General features: G+C 45.8%; 1 protein-coding gene across 1 annotated transcript in view; it reads right to left on the reverse strand.

Moving 5' to 3' along the window:
• Window positions 1-25,294, reverse strand: part of Gabbr2 (gamma-aminobutyric acid type B receptor subunit 2) — a 336,688-nt gene that overhangs the window by 81,968 nt on the left and 229,426 nt on the right. Inside the window, exon 8 of the mRNA XM_070010539.1 lies at window positions 3,108-3,168. Within this exon, the coding sequence (XP_069866640.1) occupies window positions 3,108-3,168 (61 nt within the window). The remainder of the gene's footprint in view (window positions 1-3,107; window positions 3,169-25,294) is intronic.

Consider the following 25,294-nt stretch of genomic DNA (forward strand, 5'->3'; position numbering starts at 1 on the left):
CTGCTCTTCTGCTCCTTCTGAGTAAGAGAGGAAGGCAAAAGCCAAGGAGACAGAAGCAGAAAGGACAGAGGAGGCATAAAAGGCTGGACAAAAAAATAACATGTGGAGGCCATTGCAAGGTCATTGGCAAAACCTTAGGTAAAGGCCCAACCTCCTGAAAGGTTCTAAAAGACAGAATTTTGATGACCCCTTTATAAGGGAGGGAAAAGTATATGTCTCCTGAGAAGGAAGACACGAATGCCTGGTCTCAGAGATCAGAGCCTGGCTCAATCTTGGCCTTAGTTTCCCTTTTGAAATGAAAGGGTATCTGGGAGTGGTTCTAGTTTGGCTAGCCCAAGCTAGCCCAAGTGACCCAGTGCTATCCATCATGATGGACCCTCAGAAACCCTCTGAGCTTTGAATACCAACTGCTGTGCTGATATATACACGTTCCCTGCATTCTAGTGGCTTCTTTTAGTCTCCAACGAAGTGAAGTAAGACAGGTCCAGAGACACAAAGGATCTGTGTTTTCCTTTATATGTGGAAGCTAGATTTAGCTTACAAACTCATAAGTAAATGTGTTGAGGTGGAACTCAAGTGTATACAAATGTATTAACTGAAATATGGTACATTCAAGAGAGATCTCAAATAGTATAATTCCTTAGAAAGCCCAAATCAAAGTTAAGAAAAATAAACATCAAGAAGTAGGTACTTGAGATGGGGTAGGGTGGGGTCAAGAGGAAAGGGGTGGACAAATGAAGAGGTTAGGGGAATGTAGACAAGAATCCAATGTATATTCTGCAAAAGTAAGAAGTGTGAGGGAAGGGGTTGATAGGAAGGGATGGGTGAGAATTTTGAAAGGGGTGACATTGATCAAGATATATTCATAAACTGCTTTGTTAACTTGTGATGCCTGTGTGCAAAATCTAGATTTTTTTTTTTTTAAAGAACATCCAATGCTTCTATCAGGTACTAGGACCAGGGTTTATTCTATGAAGAGGTCAAAGGAGCATCTGAAGGCCTGGCTATGACATTCAATAAAAGCTGGACACAGTTTTGGGGGAGGAGAGGGGAGCATGTGTAGGTGTGGGTATCCATGTGGGCACATGGATGGTGGGGATAGTGGATGCTAGGCCTAGCCCTGCCAATAACCAGCCACTATCCCTGGGAAACCCTTCCCTTCTTTGTACTTCAGTTTCCCCATTTTGCCACCAAGTAGTGAGACGAACTCATCTTTAAGGCTATCTGACATCCTGCATAGCAATAAGTGTGTGTGTGCTGGTGGGGGGACGGGGGGTGCTACCAACCTCAGATACAAACAAAAAGACCCCAGGTGTCAATGCACCAAGAAAATCTAGCCTTGTTTCAGAACAGTCTCATAACTTTGACAAAGTGCTTGTTATAACTGCTACTTACTGAGCAAAAATGCAAGGCATATATATCAATGGGTGGTATCTCTCTTTGTTCCTTCTGCTTTCTTAAGAAGGGAGGTAGGACAAAGACAATCAAGGCTCAGAGAGGGCAAGTCATTTGCCTGATATGCTACAGAAAGCTCCAATGTGTGGGAGACAGGTAACCTAGCACTGACTCTCTATTTTTTCTTTTCTTTTTTTTTTGTCTGGTCGTGGGCCTGAACTCTGGGCCTGGGCGCTGTCCCTCAGCTCTTCAGCTCAAGGCTAGCGCTCTACCACTGGAGCCACAGCGCCACTTCTGGCTTTTTTCTTTTTTCTTATGTGGTGCTGAGGAATTGAACCCAGGGCCTCAGGCATGCAAGGCAAGCGCTCTACCACTGAGCCACCTTCCCAGCCCTCTATATTTTTTCTACTGCTTGCTGTACATAGCCAGATAATCCAAAGTCAACAGCCACAGGAACTGGAGTCTACATACCCAACACACAGAAAAAAGGCATTAAACCTGGCATGCACTGGTAGCTAAGATGGGCCAATCCATATTTTATAAAATAGTCTCCTAGAATGATATAATTTGAGAACTGAAAATGTGACAAGAGAATTTAGTTACAATCATTCAAAAAAAAAGTAAGTATCTTTGCCAGGATGCTTACTTTGTTCAACTCATGAAGAAATAAGACTTAACAAATGGGAAAATAATTACATTTGCCTAAAATGACATCTTTTGTGCATGCCAGAAAACTGACATGCGTTTCAATTACCTGCCAAGGGAAGACAAATGGGTGAACCTACAAGATGGCATTCTAGGTGACAATGCTTGAAAACACTCCCCCCCCCCATTCATCCAGAGCCTGGTGGGATTTGTCTCAATGAATACGAATACATTGCTTTCATTCCTTGCTTTCCCAAGATGAGCCAGCACACACAGCACAGCCCTCCTTTCTGGAGTTTGGACCACCTGACTGATGACTAAAAACTACAATGCATCACTGCCCCTTCTCTGGGCCTCCATTTTCTCCTCGTCACACAAGTGACTCAGCTTCGATGATTTCTATGGCCTAATGAGACACACCAAGTCTATGCAATGATCAGCACAAAACCATCAGCTGTGCAGGCAGTTTTGGAATGATCAGAGAACCAACATAGACCAGACTGGGAATGAAAGTATCCTAAGGGTTACTGTGAGAAGTTTCAGGTATGGCCACAGTATGACTGTGGCATCTTAGAAAGCCTTTATCTGGTAGAAATGCACACTGGAGTATTTATAGATTGAAATGAGCTAATGTCTAGGAGCTTCTATAAAATAGGACAGTGAAAAGTGGGGGGATGGGGGTGAGCAGAGTTAACACAAGCTCAGGAAAACCTGGATAATGGCTTGCACTAGGTGAAGGCGTCATAGTTATGCTGATCTCTCTAAGTGAGTGTCTGTGGAAAACTTCTATAATCAACCCAGCAACAAAGCTGGGATTCTCAACATATTGCAGCTGCCTTGTTGCCCTCCCTGCTGCCCCAGGCCTCTCAGTCCTGTGTGGGAGAGAGAGTGGCCTGACCAGATCTTCTCATGTGTTCCGGGAGGAGCATTTCCTATGGAGTCTTGCTTGTGTGATCTGGAATCTCAGGTCACACTTGCATTTCTTGTTGATGTCTTTTATCCCAGCAACATCACATCCCTAACTACCAATGCCATCAACCAGAAAGAATAAATATGGAGAAGCCTACCTTGAAATTGAGTAAATTTAATGGTCCCCATTCTCTCCCCATTCCGGAACACAACTTGACCCTAAACACAAAGCAAAACAAACAGACAAGAAGAAAAGAGAAATGCCATGTTAGCCCAAACACCACGGAGCTCACTGGAATCATTAACTCTACAATGCCATCATTTAATACTGGAGAAAAATAGACTCCCATTATACCACTGATGTGAAAATCAAACTAATTATTATTTTTTAAAAATTAGTTGTGACTTCATCTGGTGAGTGTGTGAGGGACACAAAAATCAATAATGGAACAATCACATGTGAATTAAAGCCACAATAACATCATCATTATTATTGTGACTATTTATCAAATGCCCATGTATCCTCTGTTATCAAGGGGACAGGCTTTAGGGAAGAGAGTGGCAGAGGTGAAGTCCTTGGAGGCTGGCCCTATGATCCCAGAAGCCTGTGGGGCTTTGCTGAGGTCCCTTGGCTTGAGATTCAGAAGGGTGTTGGAGGTTAGTGTTGCTGATTATGGATAGAGAGTGCTTTGTAAGATTTTTTTTTCCTGAATGGTGAAGTCAGCCCCAATTATAGTGGGGCTATGGTATAGCACAAAATTAAGTTTCTACAGTGAGCAAGACCTGACTATAGTCACAGGAAGCTGAATGCCCTTCATTAGGGATCCTGGACAGTACAGATGGTGTCATCTTGTGTATCTAAGTCTTGCTGGCTAAGTACATCAGGAATTTAGAGGGAAGGTCATCTCTTTCTGTATATTTGTGGGCCACTGAGAATTCTGCTACCACCAAGGCAATGACTCGCTTAGGTGGAGAGGGAATGATATCCACATTTCACATCAAGAAACAGGTTGAGCAAGGCAATGTATTCCTACAAGGTCACATTGAGGCTGGGATTCAAACCCTAGCTTTTTTTTTAAATGCCTGTGCTATTTCACTTCAGCAGGTTGTGGCTGACTCACAAACAAATTCCTCCTAATCTTCTCAGGGTTGGAATTAGCAAAAGAAATCGTTTGAAAGGCCCCTTGCTTTTTGCTCAGAGCCACGTGCTTATACCACCAGGACAGAGCATAGACAGCGCTCCCATAGCCTTGATTCCATTCTGATTCACTCTTGGGAGAAGAGTTCAAGAGAGAACATTGCTAGAGGTGAGGTCTTTGGGCTGTATAAGGCCTGAGAAAACATTTGGTACATGATGGGATAGGTATGCATGTTCCTCCTGGAAGCCTGATACATCTTCCTGTATTGAGAGAGAGAGAGAGAGAAAGAGAGAGAGAGAGAGAGAGAGAGAGAGAGAGAGAGAGAGAGAGAGAGAGAGAGAGAGAGAGAGAGAGAGAGAGAGAGAGAGAGAGAGAGTATTGTGTGTGTGTGTGTGTGTGTGTGTGTGTGTGTGTGTGTGTGTGCTGGTCCTGGGGCTTGAACTTAGGGCTCTCAGGGCTTGCTTGCTGTCCCTTAGCTTTTCATTCAAAGTTGCTGCTCTACCACTTGAACTACAACTCCACTTCCAGTTTTCTGGTGGCTAATTGGTTAAAAGATTCTCATGTCCTTTCCTGCCTGGGCTGGCTTCAAATCATGATCCTCAGATCTCAGTTTCCTAAGTAGCTAGGAAGCTACTTAGCTTAGTAGAACAAAGCTTTGTATTGATCATTTTGTATGGCCCTTGAATGATGTTATACATATCCAAATGGCTCCTGGTGGAAGTAGTGCTGTGGCTCAAGTGATAGAGCACTCACCTTGAGCTGTAAGAACTCAGGGACAGTGCCCAGGCCCAGAGTTCGAGCCCCATGACTGACAAAAACAAAAACAAAACAAAACAACCCCCCCCCCAACCAAATGGCTCCTGGTTAAAAAAAAAGTTTCCTGTCGCTGTGTGAAACTCCAAGTGTACGAGGCCCTGAAACTCTCAGAGCAAGAGACCCAAACCTTCTTTCAGGAGAAACACCTTCCAAGGCCACTCTGACACCTTTTGAAGTCCTGAAGACAGCTGTGAGTAGCACCCTTTGAAGCTGACACCCAGGAATTCTATATTCAGTGCTGGTAAGCAATTCCTCAGCCTGTGAAGACACCTCAAGGGAAGGTGTGATTTGATTTCTAGAAATGATTGGAAATCGCAGAACACCTTTACAGAAGCTCACTTGGATGCAAATGGACCACTTAGCTGGGAGTGGAAAGGATACAAACATCCACAAAGAGAACTTTTTTTTTTTTTTTTTTAACAACAAATTCACCAATGTCTTGCCATGCTTGGAAGAATTCTTAAGACTACTAGGTTTACAATGTAGAAAATTGTGCAGAGTCTTTGTGAGTGAAATAGCAAGTATATGGAAGGGTGTCCCAGCCTAGATGGCACAAGATACGACTGGGGAGAAGGGGTAGCGTAGGAAGCAAGCCCCTCCACTTTTGGTTTCTCTTTGCTTTTCTTTTGTTAGTTGTTGGGCTTAAACTCGGGGCCTGGGCGCTGTCTATAAGAGATTGCATTCAAGGCTAGAGCTCCTACCACTTGAGCCATAGCATCACTTCGTTTTCTGGTTATTAATAAAGATAAGAGTCTCGTGGCCTTTCCTGCCCAGGCTGGCTTTGAACCATGGTCCTCAAATCTCAGCATCCTGAGTTGCTAGGAGTGCAGGTGTGAGCCACCAGTGCCTGGCAACTAAAACCAGTTTTATTTTACTGACAATACCTACTTTTTTGCCAACAACTTTCATGTTCCCTTAATTTCTCAGGCAAGGCATAGAAAGGAGGTCAGTGTTGGAGTCCCATAGACCTGGGTTTCGTCTCCTCTCACCAAGTTCCTGAACATCTCTGAGTTATAGACCTAACACAGCACAGTTGAGATAACAGGTGCACAGTAAATAGCTGCAATCATTTTTATTTAAACACTTTTAATAGCCGGGAGCAGAAATGAAAAGATACTCAGGAAGCTCTCCAGCTTCTGGAAAGAGCTTTCTACCCTCAGTGTGGTCGTAACTGGCAAAGGGGTAAACCAGGGTGACCTTTGCCTCTGAAACATCTCCAAAATGGAGTGAGTCTCCAGAAGCCCTACCCACTGGGGGTCCTTTGTGCCCTAGGAGGAAGGGGATGTCTAGGACTCTGGTGACTGGTATTGATGGGAACACAGTGGGTAACTAGCTCTGCTAAGAATCTGTAACCAGGGGGCCTCAAAGCCCAGTGAAGCCATCTTATTACCTGATCACCCCCTTTAGCAGATGAAGCCCCCTCTGATCCTCTGGTTACTGCTAACTGGATAGGGGACCACAGACCCAGCTAAGGCAACCTTGATGGGACTGGCATGAGGAGGCCATGTGCCCATGAATTAATTTTTCTTTTTAAGAAGTGTATTAGCATACATTAGTTACAGAAGGGGAGCTTCGTTGTGACATTCCCAGACGTGCATGCAATGTACCCGGCCAAACTCATCCCCTCTGTTTGTTCTCCTTTATTCTTCCCATCCCATGAAAAGATTTTTCACTGAAGTGTCCAGCGAGGTGCTGGTGCCTCATGGAGGCTGAGATCTGGGGATCCAGCTTTTACAGCCAGCCTAGGCAAAAAAGGGCATGAGGCTTTTTATAAAAATTATTATCTTTAAGTAGTTGTACAAAGGAGTTTCTATTCAACACATCAGTTTATGAATAAGATGCTTTTTGATACATGTTACCCTTTGCACCTGTGAGGCTTTTATCTCCAATTAACTACCAAGAAGCCAGAAGTGCAGCTGTGGCTCAAACAGAAAAGTGCCAGCCTGGAATGCAAAAGTTAAAGGACAGTGCCCAGGCCTTGAGTTCAAGCCCCAGTATCAGCATCAAATATAAAAAAGAAAAGAACCTGTCCATCCAGTAGCTGCCTTTCCACATTTGAAGATAATGCACACAACACAAATATATATCTACTTTATGTCAGATACTTTCTAATTTTTGAAACAGTCTTACTATAATTGATTAGGGTGGCCCCAATCTCAGGCTTCAGGGATCCCCCTCTCTCTGCCTCCCGATTAGCTGGGATGCCAGGTATGTGCCACCATGCCCAGCCCAGGTACTCTTGTAGGTACTGACTCCTGCTCTAGGAGAGGTTTGTATTTGATTGGGAAGGGAGAACAAAACCATGGCATCGATAAGTGAATAAAGAGTTTCTATCAGCGTTGAAGGCCATGAGGATGAAGAAAGGGAGAAGATGCTGATTTAATTGGGTTGTCAGTTAAGACTTCAGTCAGTAAGAGGTAACATGAGAGCTGAGGCCTGAGTGTGGCAGGCAGGAGACATCCCAGCCAAAGGGAAGAGCCAAGCATAGGCAGCGGCTTGTAGTGTTGAACAGGAAGAGCGACCACGGTGCCATGGCGGCAGCAGGCAACGAGAGAGCGGGGCAATGCAGGGTAGGCAGTCGGCAGGGCCAAGGTAATGTTTTATCTGGAGATCTTGAGGGGGTCTGGAGATGTTTTTAATGTCATGACTAGCTACAAGTGTAGCAACAAAGCTGTCCCAAGATCTAGCTGAAGGTTCGAGAAGCTTGCTCTGACAGTAGTGAAGGCCAGGGCTCTCCTGCCTGGGAACAGTTCTGGCATAGCCAAGAGGTAGGGAGCCACAGCCCGGTGCTTCTGTGAGGTTCACAGGCAGTACTGTGGCAGAGCTGGCCAAAGTCAGAGGGCACTGCGGAGGGTAGAGGTCACTGACCAGCTCAACCTAATTGTCCCAACAAAGACCTGTGTTTTTCTACCTCAGTGCATTTGGGGGAGAGTTTCTTCCTTCCTGCACATGACCTGGAGTACACTCTGCCTCTGGACTGTGGGTTTGCTGTGGGAGGTGTACTCACCTGAGGGCTTTCATTTTTGCTATGACAGGGGACAGTAGGATCTGCTCTGATAGCTCACAACAGGGCATCTAAGTAGTTAACACTTGAGTACAAGAGCACCCTAGTCAGGCCCAGAAGATGGGAGCCCATCTATCGCTGGTACTGGCAGGATGGATGGGGACCCTCGACTCAGGACAGCCTTGGGCTCAAAAGGCTAACACAGCCTTTTGAAACATGGCGTTTAGACGGTGGGTCAGGATTTCTATCAGGGACAGAGTGCATCCTGCAAACTTGAAGGAGAAGGTTGTCCTGTGTCCCAGAGAGTCAGCAGGATGTCAAGGAGAGAGATCAAATAACTGGGCACAGCTACCCAGGTGTTCTGCAAAGGTGAGAAATATCCTTTGTGCATATGTGTCCCCCTGGGCTATAGGAGAGGCCATGTTTTTGCCTTCCCTTTAAAATGTTTTCTTGCACCGAAAAGTCTTTTGATAGGCCGCAGCCTTTGCTGTGGGAGCTAAGAGCAGGAGCGGGCGGGGAAATGTATGTGCCCACTGCCACCTCTGCGGCAATCGCCGATGAGCCATAATCAGGGAGCTTAAAGGGACCATGCAGTGGCCATCTACACAGCAGGAGATGGTCTAAAGCAGGGGCTGAGTGCTGTAAAGAAGATAGGGGGCCCAGGGACGGGTGGAGGTAGGCTAGGGCAAGGAGGAAGGGCTCAATTCCTTTTCTTTCCTTCAGTTATAATCCGAGTCAGGCTTGTTTGGAACAAATGCCCCAGCAATAGAGGAATCATGAATGATAGAGATGCATGGTGGAGTATTAAAGCCCACGCATTTGGTCAACAAATATTGTTGGTTCCTCTGATATGCCAGACCAGTGCCAGTAAGGTGCTAGATTAACGACTGAGAACAATTAACATGGCTCTAGGTTGTAGGGAGTTAGTAGTCTGGTAGAGGAGAGACATTAAACAATAACTAAAAGCTGGGCGCCAGTGGCTCACAGCTATAATCCTAGCTACTCAGGAGGCTGTGATCAGAGGAGGATCACAGTTCAAAGCCAGCCTGGGCAGGAAATTCCATGAGACGAAGGTAATGTGCAAGTCTGGGAACCAGCCAGAACCATCTGCTCTGATAAATTTTCACTGTGTTAATCTCCTAAGATTCTGAGGTTGTTTTGTTATAGTAGCTATCGTTATCTATTAATGAATGATAAAAGCAAAAATAAGGATAAAACTTATGCATACAATATGTCCAAAAGTATGTAAAAATTACTCATAAGTTAGTCTTGGTATATATGATCATAACTTCATCTGCATTTTATTTTTGGTGCTCGTCCTAGGGCTTGAACTCAGGGCCTAAGAGCTGTCCCTTAGCTTTTTTGTTCAAGGTTAGTACTCTACAGTTGGAGCCACAGCTTTACTTCTGGCTTTTTATGTAGAACTGAAGATAAGAGTCTTACAGACTTTCATGCCCAAGCTGGCTTTGAGCCACGATCCTCCATTCTCAGCCTCTTGAGTAGCTAGGATGACAGGCGTGATTCACTGGCACCCAGCTGCATTGTACTTTTCATTACATACTTTCTGATATCCTATAATGAGCAGGTATTATTCTAATAACAAGAAGACTTTATTAAAAACATTTTCTTTGGAAATGATGTTATAAGGAGACATCTTTTTTTTTTCCAGGCAAGAAAAATAGCAACATCATCATCAACAAAATAATGTTCCCTCTAGAAATCGATTAATTTTTACTGACAGCTTAGAGTTCATCTGAACAGGAGTCAGCACAAACGTAAGCAAGCACATTCCCTCTCTCCTCAGGAGGAGGAAGAATTGGGAACAAGGAGCTGGAAAGAAGGCTCCCATGCAGGCTGTCCTGGGCCACTTCTGAGGAACAGGCACGTGGGCCAAGTCCCTTAACAGAGATGCGACCACCTAACAGAGATGGTCATCTTCACTTGATTTTTTTTCTTTTTTTGGTCTCACATTTGAGACTTGTACTCAGGGCCTCAAGCTCTCATTTGGCTCTTTTGCTTAAGACTGGTGTTCTACCACTTGAGCCAAACCTCCATGTCTAGCTTTTTGGGTAGTTAACTGGATATAAGAATCTCATGTACTTTCATGCTTGGCCTGGCTTTGAATTTTGATCCTTAGACCTCACTATCCTGAGTAGCTAGAATTCCAGGTGTGAGCCACCAGTGCCTAGGACACCAGTTCACTTGACTTTGAACTCTGCTGAAGTGTGGTGCATTATCTAAGACTCCCCTGGCCCTCAGAATTCTCCTTCATTAATAAAGACTCAGCTTCCGTGGGATGGAGTTTACATCTCCACCCTCATTTTATGGATGACAAGACTGAGGGTGGAGAGGGCAGAATTTGCCTCTGGTCACATACCTGGTGACAGCAGACCTGCTTCACTCTGAATGTGTCCAGCTCGAACTCTCATTCCTAATGACAACCTGACCTCTCCTTTGCAAGCCCCAGACAGTGCTTGAAATATGAGCTCTATGAAGAGTGTGGGCCCCAAGCTTTCTGGTTGGCCTAGAATGAATCTGCCCACACCCAATCTGTATAGCCGGCAGAAGGGCCCTGGCTGGACACACTAATGGTGACCCTTGGCTCAGGTCCAGGTAGCTAGGAGATTAGGAGAGCTTTGTAGATGTGAGGCTAAACATCATCAGGGGCCTCCTCCCAGGATCCAGCCTCTACCCCCTCTTGCCTGGTCATTTGCAGATGCAAGCATGACTCTATGACTAGAAGTACTTAATTTTTGCTTGGTTGTATGTTCTATTTTTGTTAAGCAGATTAGTCTCCACTAGGAAAACCAACTTGCTGACCAGTGGACCTGGAAGTCTGACACATGCAATTTGCAATCTGTTGGAATCTTCTTTCTCTCTCTCTCTCTCTTTTTCCCCTGGTGGGCTGTGGACTGGCCTGGAAGGAGGGGCAGGGCTCAAACTAGGCATCTGGCATAGCAGCTGTCCTTCTGAGGTGAGGGGCTCAGCTGCAGAAGGGGCCAGCAGAGAGAACGAGGCACCCACACAGATCGGAGAAGTGGGAAAGAGAAGGTGCTCAGGATACAGTGACTCACAAGACAGGGGACCCAGAAAGGGTGCTGCTCTTCCCAGGGGGCCTCAGTGACTTCCATTATGGTCTCTCTAGGGTGTAAGGAGTTGTAACTCTTTTGAACAGCTTAACAAAATGAATACCAGGAAGCTGAAACATGGGTTGTCAGGAGTGCAGGGGAGTGTGGGGGGAAATCAAGGGGAACAGACAAATGGAGAGAGGAAGGAAGGACTGGTAAATACAGACATAAGACTGGTAAATACATACATAAGCAGGTAACTTGAGGGGATGAGTGGGGTTGGGAGAGATGGTAGTGAGTGCTGGAAGGGGGTGACATTGATGGAGATGCATTGTGCTTATAAACTGACACATTGGATTGAAACACCTTTGTACAACTACTTGAAGGTAATAAAAAATGAACAAAAAATGAATGGTATGCAAAAGACTGGGTTTAGAGTCCTGGCATAGGGAATCATCTCATAGAGATCTGGTTGGCAGGAGCTGGTGTAGGCTGGCAAGGCCTGCCAGAGATCACAGGATGGAGTTTTGATATAGAAGGGACCCCAGGGGTTTTGGAAGTGAAGAGAGACTACCTGAGGGTAGTTGCAGATGCCCTAAACTAGAAGCAGCTAAGGTCCAACTTGAATTGTTCATTCTGGCCTAGGTATAGGGCTGCATTTCCTCCATGGGTTGGTGCATCCCAGAGTAGAGGAAAATAGGATTGACTGGGCAATTGTCTACATTTTGAATGTTTTCAGCTAGAACATGGGGTCTGGGATCCCCCACCTTACCAACCCCACTTAGTCCAGGATCTGAGGAAGGTTTTTATTGTTGTTCTTTGAACTCAGTGCTTGCTAGGCAAGGACTCTCATTAGAGTCATGTCTTTTTGCATTTAGGTATTTTTTCCCCATATGGTCTTATGCTTCTGCCTGGACTTCACTCAGACCACAGTCCTCCTACCTACAGCTTTCTGTGTGGCAGGGAGCCTGGCCCTGAAGAATCGCCCATTAGTTGTAAGCAGTCTAAAGTGAAGGAAGGGAGTGGGGGAGAGGGAATCAAGGGGAATAGAAAAAATGGAAAGAGGGAGAGCTGGCCTTACAGGGATGGCCCTGCCTTGCAAATCCCTGCCTCCTGGTCCACCTGAATGTGTGACTCCTTTGGAGAGTACCCACTGCAGCTCTGTGATCATCCACAGCTGATCTGGAGCCCATCCTCGTCCTCCCCAAGGCCTTGCTCAACTCAGTCCCTGCTCACCGGCTGTTCTAAACCTGTTTGCCAAGCAAGAGCAAAGGCCCGTGCAGGGCTTAGGAGAGGAAAGTGCTGGAATCCCACAATGTGTGCCAGGATTGATCATTCACTGGCTGAACACCTGCTGTACCAGGCCTGGGCCAGGATAAACAAATCTCAAAGCTTAACCCTGCTCTGGGGAGCCCTGCTTTGGTGAAGGGACAGGCTTATAGTTAGATATCCACAGTCCAGGGGAAGAGGGCCCTGGTGTTAGAGAGGCTGGGTGGGTGGTGGGAGCTCATCTATCCTAGTCTGAGACACAGCAGGCTTCTGGGAAAGAGGGTATCTCTTAAATGAGTCCAGAAGGGCTAGGAGCAGCAGACCAGCCCAGGGAAGGCTAGAAGTTGTGGGTTTGTACGAGGGAGCAGACCAGCTGAGGCAGAGGCCTGGAACAGAAGAAGGCAGGCATCTTGGAAAGAACTATTGTCCTAGGTGGTGGGGATTGTTGAAGAGAGAAAGCAAGAGCCTCCTTTACAAAGCATAAACCTTGAGGCCAAAGATGAACTTGATCACATCCACATCTAACAAACAAAAAGGATGCCTGAGACAGACCACAGAGTCAGCAGAATGGGAGAGGAGTTTTGTAAAGATCTGAAACCAACATGGTCTTAATACCCAGAGGAGATACACAACTCCTGAAATCAACCATACCAAGATGGTGACCTCCCAGAAAAGCAAGCAAGTTAGAAACCCAGAAGCTTCAAATTCCCAAGGAGATGCTCAATATTGTCAGACAGAGAAAAGTAACTTAAGTGATATCAACTCCTATCTATGAGATGGCACAATGACAGATATAGATAATTGCAGGTGTTGGAGGAGGGGAAAGGCCAGGGACCTCCTCACTTGCGGTGAGATGTCACAGAAGCAGCCATTGTGGACAGCAGCTGGCACTGCTAATTAGGCATCAGCAAGTCCTGTGACCCAGAATTCCCCTCCCGCTTACAGCCCTAAGAAATTCTCAGAAGGGGACATTTGGCAGGTTGCCTCCTGCAGTTCTGTGTGTATGTGAGAGAGGGGGGAGGGAGGAAAGGAGGGAGGGAGAGAGAGGGAGGGAGGGAGAGAGAGAGAGAGAGAGAGAGAGAGAGAGAGAGAGAGAGAGAGAGAGAGAGAGAGAGAGAGAGAGAGAGAGAGAGAGAGAGAGAGAGAGAGAGAGCACCCAGGTAGTAGATTAGATGCAATCGAAAAATGGATCTTACAAACACCCTATTTCATTCAACAAGAAAGAAAATAAGATAATATATGTATGAGTATACATGTACACAAATTAAAAGCAGTCAGATGTGGTGGGAGGCTGAGGCCGAAAGACCACAAGTTCTAGGGCAGCCTGGGCTACACAGCTGAGCCCATGTTCTAAGAAGGTGGAACAGTAATGCTAACTACTCAGGAGGCTGAGATCTGAAGACTGCAGTTCAAAGTCCATGCTAGAAAGTCTGTGACACTCATGTATCTGTTTAACCACCAAAAAGTTAGAAGTGGAGCAGTGGGTCAAGTGGCAGAGTACCAACCTTGAACCCAAAAGCTAAAGGACGGTGCCTAGGCCCTGAATTCAAGTCCCAGGATGGATACATATAAACACAAAAATAATGCAAAGCCAAACAAAAAGGCACCTGCATTAGTAATGCACTTTTTTGCAAAACCACAGATAAATGAAAAGATACAGGTAGATCCATCAGATTGCCTAGCAAGAGGAATGGGAGAGGAAGAGGGATGAGTGAATGGAACACTGCTTGGCTTTCATTGGACCAGTCCTGATGGTGATAATGACTAACCTGTTCTCTGCACCTGGAAGATGAGGGGAGAAAATGCAAAGAGAATCTAGACTTTGCCTGAAGGCCCGGAGCTCCAGCGGTGGTCAAGGGCTCTGGGCTTTGCTCACCTGTGTGAGTCTCTATTATGCATGATGCATTCATTCATCACACCATCAAGGCCCATCTCCTCTGGGCCAGGCACCTGGCTGAGCTCTAGGGGTCTATGGTGCTCTGTAGGGAGGGGCATTCCTGGCCCTGGCTTAACTGCAAGGCCAAGTATCACCAAGGTAGGCTTCAGTCCTCAATCACTTCAGTGAAGACCAGGAAGGCTTCAGGGAGGAGGCAGCATGGTATGGAGGAGAGGGATCTGGGTACAAGGATTTGGGGTGTGGGGGGTGTCTGCTATGTTCAAAACAGAATCTCAAATCCTCTATTTGTACTCAGCTCCATAAAGAATGGTTAGATGAATGAATGAGCAAATAGAGAGGAAATACACAGGGCAGTGAGGAGCTCAGGGGCTGGTGTTGGAGGGGGTTGAGGGAAGTAAGGTAAAAGGCTTGGAATCCCAGGCTATGTGGCCTGGAGAGCTTTCTGCTGGCCACTGGAGCCCATGGGCAGTGTGTGAGCAAGAGCATCTCTCTACAGGTTGTGCTCAGGCAGATACTACCTCGCTTCATCCAGTCTTGTCCCACCAAGGGGATGTACCACATATCCAGAATGGGGGCCCAGAGTGCTGGACAGGGCACTAAATGACAACCAGGAGAGGGACGGGATGGGAAGGGGAAACAAAGGAGGAGGCTACAATGCTTGATAAGAAATGTACTCATTATCTTGCCCATGTAATTGTAACCCCTCTGTACGGTATTTTCACAATAAAAAAAAAAGAAAAAAAAGAAGGATCCTGGCCTTGTGTCCTTTGTGTGACTTTGTGCATTGCTTTCTCTCTCCTCGTTTGTATGTATGCCTGCACTGGGGCTTGAACTCAGGGCCTGGGCACTGTCCCTTAGCTTTTGTGCTCAAGGTTGGTATGCTAACTACTTGATCCATAGCTCCACGTCTAGCTTTTTGGTTAATCAGAGATAAGAGTCTCAGGTTTCCTGTCATGGCTGGCTTTGAACTGTACTCCTCAGATCTCATGCCTCCTGACTAGCTAGGATTACAAGCATGAACCATCAGCACCTTCCTTCCTTCCTTCCTTCCTTCCTTCCTTCCTTCCTTCCTTCCTTCCTTCCTTCCTTCCTTCCTTCCTTCCTTGCTTTCCCTTCTCTTTCCTCCCTTCTCCTTCCCTTCTCTTCTCTCTCTTCTCCTTTTTCTTCTTCCTTTTTTAAATAGCAACCATCACTTTCTAACAAACTATGGAATGTACCCATTTAATGTCCATTACTGATTGTCCTCTTGCATTCCAGTGAAAGGGATTTTGTTTGCTGTTGTGTTGTATTCCTAGATTCTAATACCAACTGTGGTACATAGAAAGTTCTCAACAATTATTTGTTGAATAAATAAATGACTGAAAAGATAAAGACACAAGAGCACAAGGCTGAAGGTTGGCAATTTCAATACATGTGGAGGCAGCAGGAGGAAAGAGAAATGGCTGAAAACACAGGTGTGGCCTGTGGAGGCGGAGCTCCTCAGCACTGGGTTGTGTCTTGCAGTCAATAAGCACCATGGAGAGCTTGGGATAAGGAGATCCTTCAGGAAGAATGGTCTGGTGAGTGGGAGAATGAGAATGAATGCATGGCAGAGAACAGGGTGGCAGTTGGGACTTGGTGCAAGCCGGGTCAGAAGATGAACCCTGTGCACATTTCCTGACCAAATCTGGCTGGTGTGATAGTGCTGGCTCAGCTTCCATGGAATTCCACTGGAGTGGGTGTGGGAGGAGGGATGTGAAATCAGCATGGCCCACATCCTGACCCCATGAAACCTGGACCCCAAATTTCCCCACCCATGTGTCCTCAGCTCGATGGTGTTTTCCTCCATAAAACACTGCTCATCTTGTCTTCCTTGATGATGGTCTGAGTCAGTGCTGGGTCCTCCTGAAATTCTCTCCATTGTCACCACTTCAGAGTCACCAGAGACAGAGATTTGATGCCCCCCAAAAAGCTACACCTCAGCCCCATGCCCTTCATCCTCCAGGGAGAATGAGGCTCAGCGCCCAGCCCCACTGAGGTCTACCCACTGGCCAATCGGCAGGATGTTCCCATCACTCCACTTCCTCTATTGCAGTTGCAACTACTCCCAGGGTTGGGCCAGGAAAGCTGGACATTAGCCAAATCCCACCTCTGAGGGTGTGGGTTTGGGGATGGGGAACAGGACACATTTCCCTTGCACAGGGGCCAGGGGGCTTTGAGGACCACAGGATGCCCTTGGCTCAGGAGATGTTAATTCTCAAAACAGCTGTCCAGTGACTAAGGTCATTAACCACGGCTTACTGAAGCAGCTTGTCAGAAGCCAGTTGATGGAATTACTAGATTTTGAGGATGAACAGAGATTTTTGGGGGGGTGGGGGTATACATTGCGGAAAGCACTACAGAACTACGTATGCTGCAAAGATTAGATTCCTGTAGGGGATTGACAGTGGTTACATAGATTAAACCATCACTATACATAGCTCACTAAAGACCCTGCATGCTTCAGTGAGAATCTAGGTCATGGAGTTATCACACACCATTGGCCTGTAAGTACACACAAACACACACATGTACATATGGATTCACAAATTCATATGCATATACAAAACTCCCACAATTCTTCACATACTGACACCCTCAGTTTACTGGTGTATCATTTTACTGATTGTCAGTTACACTAGTAATGAACTGCACTTATCTTAAGACCCAAGACTTTTCCAAGGGGGCCTTTATCTCACATTAGGCAAACTCTGACATTGTCTTCTACATATTCAAGATAAATTACATAATACGTTAAACTGGACCGTAAATGGCAGGGATCTAAGTTAGATCTGAGGTGTTGTAAAAGATCAGAGCAGCAGGTCTCCTGGGCTCAGATATGGAGGCCTTCCATATAAGGTCTCTGATATCTCCTTCAACCTTTCCTTCCATCTCTGCAGGTTCATTTCCAATAGGATCCATTTAAGGTAGACTGGGACAGACATTGGCAGAGAGCCAGCATCTGCCAGCACTGTCACAGGGAATGGCACAGATTATTCTCATGACAACCTCAGGAAATTAGTGACAGTGCACCTATTGTACAGATAAGAAAACTAAGACGCAGGGCAATGGTTCAGACTGATTAGAAAGTAGTTAACTTTTTTTTCCTGTCTGGCTCTTCCTTCCTTCCTTCCTTCCTTCCTTCCTTCCTTCCTTCCTTCCTTCCTTCCTTCCTTCCTTCCTTCTTTCTTCATTGCTGACCTCTCTCCCTCCTTTCCTCCTTCCTTCCTTTCTTCTTTCCTTCCTTATTTCTTTCCATCTTTCCCTCCCTCCTTCCTTTTCCTTTTTAAACTGAGACCTGAGGCACCCTATATTCACTACAAAAAACATACAAATGAAAGATGAATAGAAAGAATTCCATCCAGAGACAAGCACTGATAACATTTTTAGAACATAATAATTTAGAGTTTATATACTTGAAAAATTTTAAATCAGATGAGAAGGTTTGCCATACAAACCTCTTTATACCAACCAGTTTTTTAATTGATCAAACTATATATTGTAAAGAATCTTCTATGCCACTGTTGTTCTATAACATTCATTTTTAATGAATGCAACTAACTCTACTGTCTGTATGGATCAGTTTAAGCTAGCCAGGTCTGCCCACTGAACATTTAGGCTACTGAAGCTTTTTCTCTGCCCTAACATGTTCTGAGATCTGATTGACTGTCCTTCCTCCTATCACTCATTTCCTGAGGAAAACTTTCTGCCAACATTTTTTTGGCCAGAAGTCTGAGCCTTATTTCTAGAAAACATCTAACTCCTTTAACCACCAAATCTCTGATTTTTCAAAAGCCTATCTGTTCTTTGGGATACAGCCCAATTGGCTAGTCCTGGATGTCAAGGCCTTCCATGTATAAACCAGTGGCCAATGGGAAGATCACCTAAGCCCTCCTCTCTTTCATGTCAGTCTATCTAATTCAACAGTCACATTTAAACAGAAGAAGAGGGGTCAGGTATTGGAGGCTCATGCTGTAATCCTAGCTACTCAGGAGGCTTAGATCTGAGCATTGCAGTTGGAAGCCAGCCCAGGCAGGAAAGTCTGTGAGACTCTTATCTCCAATGAACTCTTCAGAAAAAGCTGGAAGTGGTGCTGCAGCTCAAGTGGTAGAGTGCTAGCCTGGAGCACAAAGAAGCTCAGGGACAACACCCAGGCCCTGAGTTCAAGCCCCAGGACTGGCGCACACGCGCGCGCGCGTATACACACACACACACACACACACACACACACACACACACACACACACACACACACACACACACTTATTTTACATTCTTTTTGAGACAGTCTTGCTATTTAGCCCAGGCTGGCCTTCAACTTGAGATCGTCCTGGTTCAGCCTCCAGAGAATCTGGAATTATAGGTATGAGCACCTAGCTCAGATACTTTAGCCTTTTTATTTTGTGCTTAAATTTGAAACCCAGTGTGCATTTTGTACTTTTGGCTTGGCCATCTTCCAAATGCCCCTGAACAGGGCTGCCAGTAACAGCACACAATGAGGGAGAAGGCTGTGCTGTAGAGTGCAGCGCAGTGCAGACTGCCTGTCCCTCTGTGTTCTCAGTGTGCCCACAGAGCCAGGCACGAATGTAGCCATCACTGTGAGAAGTGCTCACTGTAAAGACTTGATTTCTCCTGTTGGGTAAGCCAAAATGAATAAGTAGTAAAGGGATGAAGATGAGGTCAGGCTTGCTTTCCTGCACCACAGCGTTCAGTTTATTACAGGCCTTTTCTTATTCGTTTACCTTCTGAGATTGTATGGAAGGGCCTCAGTCATTGGTTTTCATTCTCAGCCGAGAACACACTGATTAGAGTCTTGGGGAACAGTGTGCAAACCTAGGTCTAAGGACTCCAAGTCCAATGTCACTCCTGCCATACTGAACTGCCTCTCCCAACTAGCTAAAATGAGGCACCCAGATGAAATAACGTCACTTCAGTTTTTCCCGGCGTTTTGTTGAAATGCTTTTGGAATCTTTTCCGCAACCAGAACATCTCTCAAAGGAAGAAAACTAGTTCATCACAGTAATCAAGTCTGTCACACAGGATGTGTGATGATGTTTGAAAATATAATCCTATGAACATCAGAACTGACAACTCTGAAACATCTCTAGGCTAAATCTGCTAATCACAGTCTTTAGCATTCAGGTTGGCACTTGCATGGGCTGCTGCCATCCATTTCTCAGCAGAGATGCCCTAACAAGGAACTTCCTCAAAGAGGACCTGGGCAGAGGACAGGTTTTAATGAGGCCCAGTTCCTGAAAGGGTGAGGTGTGAGTGAAGAAGAAAGGCGTGAGATGAAACATGGAGTTCTGAGTCAGATGACAAGATGGGGCCTCGCATCAGGAAGTGCAGCAAGCACTAGAGGTCAGGCTTTGTACCGAAAAGGAGTCATGGCACTGGGTCAAAGCCTCTGAGACTGGAATAAAGAAGACACCTGAGATCACCTCTCCTCGGCTGGCTGTTCACTCACCTACTCTGTCTCCCACCCATCCGCCCACCAACTCTATCACTCATTCATCTATGCCAATCTGCCCATCTATCAGTCCATCCCTCCACCTGCCAATATATCTAACTACCCACACAAATGCTCATCCATCCATCTAGCCACATACCCACATATCCTCTGAGCCACTCAGCTACCCAACTAGTTAATCCCATACCCATCCTGCCTCACATACTTCACCTGCCCATTCAACCATTCATCTGTATCTATCTACTTATCCACTTACCCTCGTACTGATACAACCATTTGTTGGTCCATCTATCCATTCACACACCTATCTAGCCACTCAGAAACCCAACTATGTACTCACTCACCTATGTACTTGTCCCTCCACTGGTTTACCTATCTATATCCCTCCCTCCCTCCCTCCCTCTATCTACCTAGTCTTTCCTGACTGTCTACTATGTGGAATACCCTGAAGACACGAGAAAAAGTAAGAACAGGGTAGTAACAAAGTACCTCTGGTGTACCTGTTCAGTGACTATCAGTGGAGCCTTCCCCTGGGGCACTGGTAATAGAAGCTTCTGTTGGGAAGCGAACCACTACCTTGAAGTCAAAGTGCTTTCAAGAGAGGGATAGCTGCAAGGATTTTTCAGAGTCCCAGAGCCAGTTTCATGGCCACCACAGACAGCTCCACTCACCGCAGCCTGGCTCCTGTCTGTCTAAAAGACACTCACCTCCTGGTCCAGCACAATTTTTCATGACTAAAAACTCAGACATGAGGTGAAAAGGAATTAAACAAAGGCAGTGAACATACCGAAGGAGCCTCAAGCAGATGAAAGCACGGTGCTGTTTGCTCCTTAGCTAACTATACCGCTGGCCAAGGAAATCAATGTCTGCTGTTGATGGGCCTCCCCTTCTCTCTTCTCCCCGATCTCTCCTGGTACATGCCTGAACCTTTCATGGGGATAGCCACAGTGGCTTTGAAGCTAAAGTAAGGAAAAAGCACAAGGGAGGCCGCCGTTCCCCACCCCCACCTTCCAAGCTTGTGCACATCCTCACACCACCTGTGCTTTTCTCTTACTGCATAGCGGTCTATGAAAACATGGAAAAAAGAACCTTATCTTGCTCCCTGAAAGGCATGCTCTGTGTTTGCAGCACGTATTGAAAAGCACAGGATTATTAAAAAACAGAGTGTATACAAGACCAATGGTCCCTCTAGCGCCTGCTGGAGGCAAAAAAAAAGTTAAATGCACAGTGAATGTGGATGTGGGTGCTAACAAAAGGGTGATGATGTTGAGCTTCTATGTAAAACTCTTTGTGAAAAACAGGGTTGTAAACCACTGATAAGTAGCCTTATAAATAAGGAATACAAATGACCAAAAGTCACATTTGGATGCGTGTGTGTGTGTGTGTGTGTGTGTGTATGTGTTGGGGGGGTGCTTCCTGTGAGCATATTGATGCGCATTTGAATGTGACATATTAAAGAATCCAACTGAAAGCAAAGCGTGGTAGTTCATGCCTATAATCCCAGCAAGTAATGGGGAGGCTGAGACAGGGGGACTACAAGTGTAAGGCTAGCTGGGCTATGTAGTGAGACTTCCCTCAAAATGAAATGAAACAAAATCTGACTGAAATGGTGACATGGGGATCCATTAACTCTAGAATCTGGAAAATTAACATGAGGTATCAAATGGTTTAAGTGGAAAACCAAAGCTGATATGCAGATACATCCAACCTAGAGATTTCCACCAACTTACATTCTATGTCCCAGGCATTCAGCATGGTAAGTCCCTTTAATCCTCCCCACCTTCTAAGTTGGGCCTTAGAGTTATCTATAGGAAGTTCTGGGGGCTCTGCCCAGCAGCCCTTATGAAGGCCCAAAGCACCATCTTCTGGCTTCTGACAATCTCAGCCTGGTCCCTTGCTGAGAATTTTCCCTTTCAGGGGAAATTGCCAATCAATACAACCCTTCCTGGGTCTAGGCAGGGCCTGGCTGACTGAGGAGAGAACACTGGCACCCCTGAGCCTGGATCCACTGCAGCCTCAATTGTCACTTTGAGGAGTACGGGGGGGGGCTGTGTGTGTCGGGGGGTGGTGTTGGCTTCTCCACCTGGCCAATCCTGCCCCTGCCCTGCCCCCCCCCCATTCCCTTACAGTTACAATTCTCAGAGTGTGCTCTTGGCCAGCCTACATGCTGTGCACATCCCAGTGTGTTCACCAGTTTCCTGGGAGTTCAATCTAAGCCTATTCACAGGATCTGCCTTTTTATTTGTTGTTCTCTGTTTTTGTTTATTTGTTTTTGCAGCTTAGGAAACAGAGGTAGCAAGAGAGGCTGTAGGATCAAGTTCTTGCTCAAGTGTACCCAGCCGCCAAGTGCAGCAAGCTGAGAGGTTTGTGCCCAGAGTTCATGCCTTCAACAACTCCTCTGGAAGACCAGGTGGGTCATAGGGCACCTTACCCTTTTCCACAAGGCACCCATTGGCTACCAGATTCTAGGTCTTTACAGGTAAGCGTTGGCAAGCTTAAATCCTTCTTCCTACCCCACTCCCCACCCCACACAAGGTGGTGGGGTGATGTTGGGGCTCACAAGTCTATGAGAAAATGGATCTTGGAAGCCTTCTTCACTCTCCCTGACTCCCACAGGATTGGCCATCAGCCAGGCAGGCCTGGGTTGCCTCCTGGGGAGTATTTAAGTCACCTCCACGAGTGCACACACAGGCTGAGCTGGCATCCATCAGGGTTCAGAGCCGTACATCTTGTCGGCTAGAATTTGTGTCATCTGTCTTCTCTTGATTGCAGGAAACTTCCTTTCTGCTTAGCAAGCTGGTGGCTAACATACCTTGACATGTGCCAAGGTGCGCGGAGGGATAAGGGGAAGGTACATTCTGACCTGACTCATTACAGAGTGCTTCTGTTGTTGTTTTTTTTTTTCTTTTTATCCATTCAGGATCTGATCTAAGTATTAACTTTACCAGTGACATATCACTAGTGCCTGTCTTTTTTTTTGGGGGGGGGGTCCGGTCGTAGGGCCTGAACTCTGGGCCTGGGCGCTGTCCCTCAGCTCTTAGCACTCTACCACTTGAGCCACAGCACCACTTCTGGCTTTTTTCTTTTTGCTTATGTGGTGCTGAGGAATTGAACCCAGGCGCCTCATGCATGCAAGGCAAGCGCTCTACCACTGAGCCACCTTCCTAGCCTGTCTTTATACCTTCACCCTTTTTATTTTAGTTTTACATTAGAGCTTGAATTCATGGCCTTGTGCTTATGCTTGGCTGCTTTCACATGTGGCTAGTGATCTACCACTTCAATCATGCCTTCAGCCCAGCATGCTGCTGGTTAATTGGGAGAGAGTGTCTCACAGGCGTTTTTGTGCCTAAATTGGCTTCGAATCATGATCCTCCAGATCTCAGCCTCCTGAGTAAGAAGGATTACAACCATGAGACATCAGTACCCCAGCCTATACTCACCCTTTTCAAGTTTTTTAAGGCTACCAAATTTTTGCTGGGCTACCACTTACTTAGAGGTAGGTTTCAAATATTGTCCTTTCCTCTAAAATTAGTTACCAAACTGTTTATGGTAGCAAAAATACCTTAACAATAAAAAATACAAGCTCTGCACTGGTGACTCATGCCTGTAATCCTGGCTCTCGGGAGACTGAGATATGAGGACTGCAGTTTGAAGCCAGCCCAGGCTGGAAAGTATGTAAGACTCTGACCTCCAACTAACAGCAAGAAATCTGAAAGGAACTGTGGCTCAAGTGGTAGAGCACTAGATTTAAGCAAAGAATACCCCACAGTGACAGTGCCCAGGCCCTGAGTTCAAGCTTCAGGACCAGCATAAATTCATATATGCACACATACGTGAACACATGTGTGTGTGCGTGCGCACACACACACACACACACACACAAACACACACACACATACACACACCCCAAACAAAAATCTGCTAAATAAAGTCATCTTTCTCATAAGAAATAATAACTCTAAAATGATCCTGCTTGCTGAGGAGTTGGAGTTTCATGAGTATATAGTTTCTCTCTAGAATGATGAGAAAGTTCTGGAAAGGGATGACAATGATGACTGCATGACAAGGTAAAAGGACTTGGTTCACTAAATTGTACTTTTACAAAGTCTAACATGGCCAACATATGTTATCCAAATTCCAAGTTTTTTTTGTTTTGTTTTGTTTTTGGGTCCGGTCATGGGGCCTGAACTCTGGGCCTGGGTGCTGTCCCTCAGCTCTTCAGCTCAAGGCTAGCACTCTACCACTTGAGCCACAGCGCCACTTCCGGTTTTTTCTTTTTGCTTATGTGGTGCTGAGGAATCGAACCCAGGGCCTCATGCATGCAAGGCAAGCGCTCTACCACTGAGCCACCTTCCCAGCTCCCAAATTCCAAGTTTTTATTTTTGAGGTGAAATTTTTTTTATTGTGAAAATACCATGTAGAGGGGTTACAATTACATGGGCAAGATAATGAGTACATTTCTTATCAAGCATTGTTGCCTCCTCTTTTGTTTCCCCTTCCCATCCCTTCAAATTCCAAGTTTCAATCAATGGTAATGTTAAAATGATTGAGAACCATGGCCATAGGACAAACTTTATAATGTGATTTTTAAAAAAGGCTAAAAGAATTTAAAACATTACATTGAATACAAGTTCCCCTCCTCCAGGGGAGAAGAAGTGTCTGTTTGGATGACTAAGTTAGGGTGACTTTCATTTCTGATGTTTTACTTCTTACATTTTCTACAGTGGACATATTCTGTATGTAATGAAAAAGAGCAATATTCTTATCTATTCATGTACTGTTAAGTATATGAATAGATATGAACGTTAATTGAGGTTATAGAATACTCTTTCCCTCAAGCCAGGGAAGAGGTGAATAAAATGTACCAGGAGTAAATAGCTGGTCAAAATGTCACTGTAGACATTTACACTGGAGAAGCCAGACTGGGGAAGGACGGCTGGCCTAAAACCACGGGGCCTGAGTCCTGGCTTCAGCCTGGCCTCTAATTCAGCCTCTTCCCTAGGGCCATCATTTCTGCAGCTGCAAAGTACGCTGGTGGGAGGTGACGTTCTCATTGGTTTATTTCAGCTCTGTTCTTTGGTCAGTGGTTCTTCATTTTTTGCTCCCAAAGAAGGGGAGCTGTTTAGGGTAATAGTTAAAAATGAAGACTAATGCCAGGTGCCAATGGCTCACACATATAATCCTACCTATTCAAGAAGTTGAGCTCTCAGGATTGAGGTTCAAAGCCAGCTTGGGGAAAAAGTTCACTAGACTTGAATTAACCAGCAAAAGGCTAGACTGGAGGCATGGTTCAAGTGATAGAGTACCAACCGTGAGCAAAAATGCCAAGCAAGAGTGTGAAAGCCCTGAATTTAAGTCATGGTACCAAAATGTACAGTCTCTCTTTCCCTCCCTCCCTCCCTCCCTCCCTCCCTCCCTCCCTCCCTCCCCCCCTCTCTCTCACACACACACACACACATATACACACACACTGAACTGAACTCTGTGGTCTTGGGCAAATTAATTAACCTTTCCCAGTTTTCTTACTTGCAAAGTACCTACAGCCTCTATTTTGTGGGTATGTGTATTAGTTTCTAGAGCTGTTGTAACAAAGCACCACCAACTAGGAGCCTTAAACAACATAAATGTGTCACCCATAGTTCTGGAGGCTGGAAATCCCCAATC

Source organism: Dipodomys merriami, unplaced genomic scaffold (assembly GCF_024711535.1).
Source record: "Dipodomys merriami isolate MVZ:Mamm:240054 unplaced genomic scaffold, mDipMer1.0.p SCAF_11, whole genome shotgun sequence".
NCBI lineage: Eukaryota > Metazoa > Chordata > Mammalia > Rodentia > Heteromyidae > Dipodomys > Dipodomys merriami.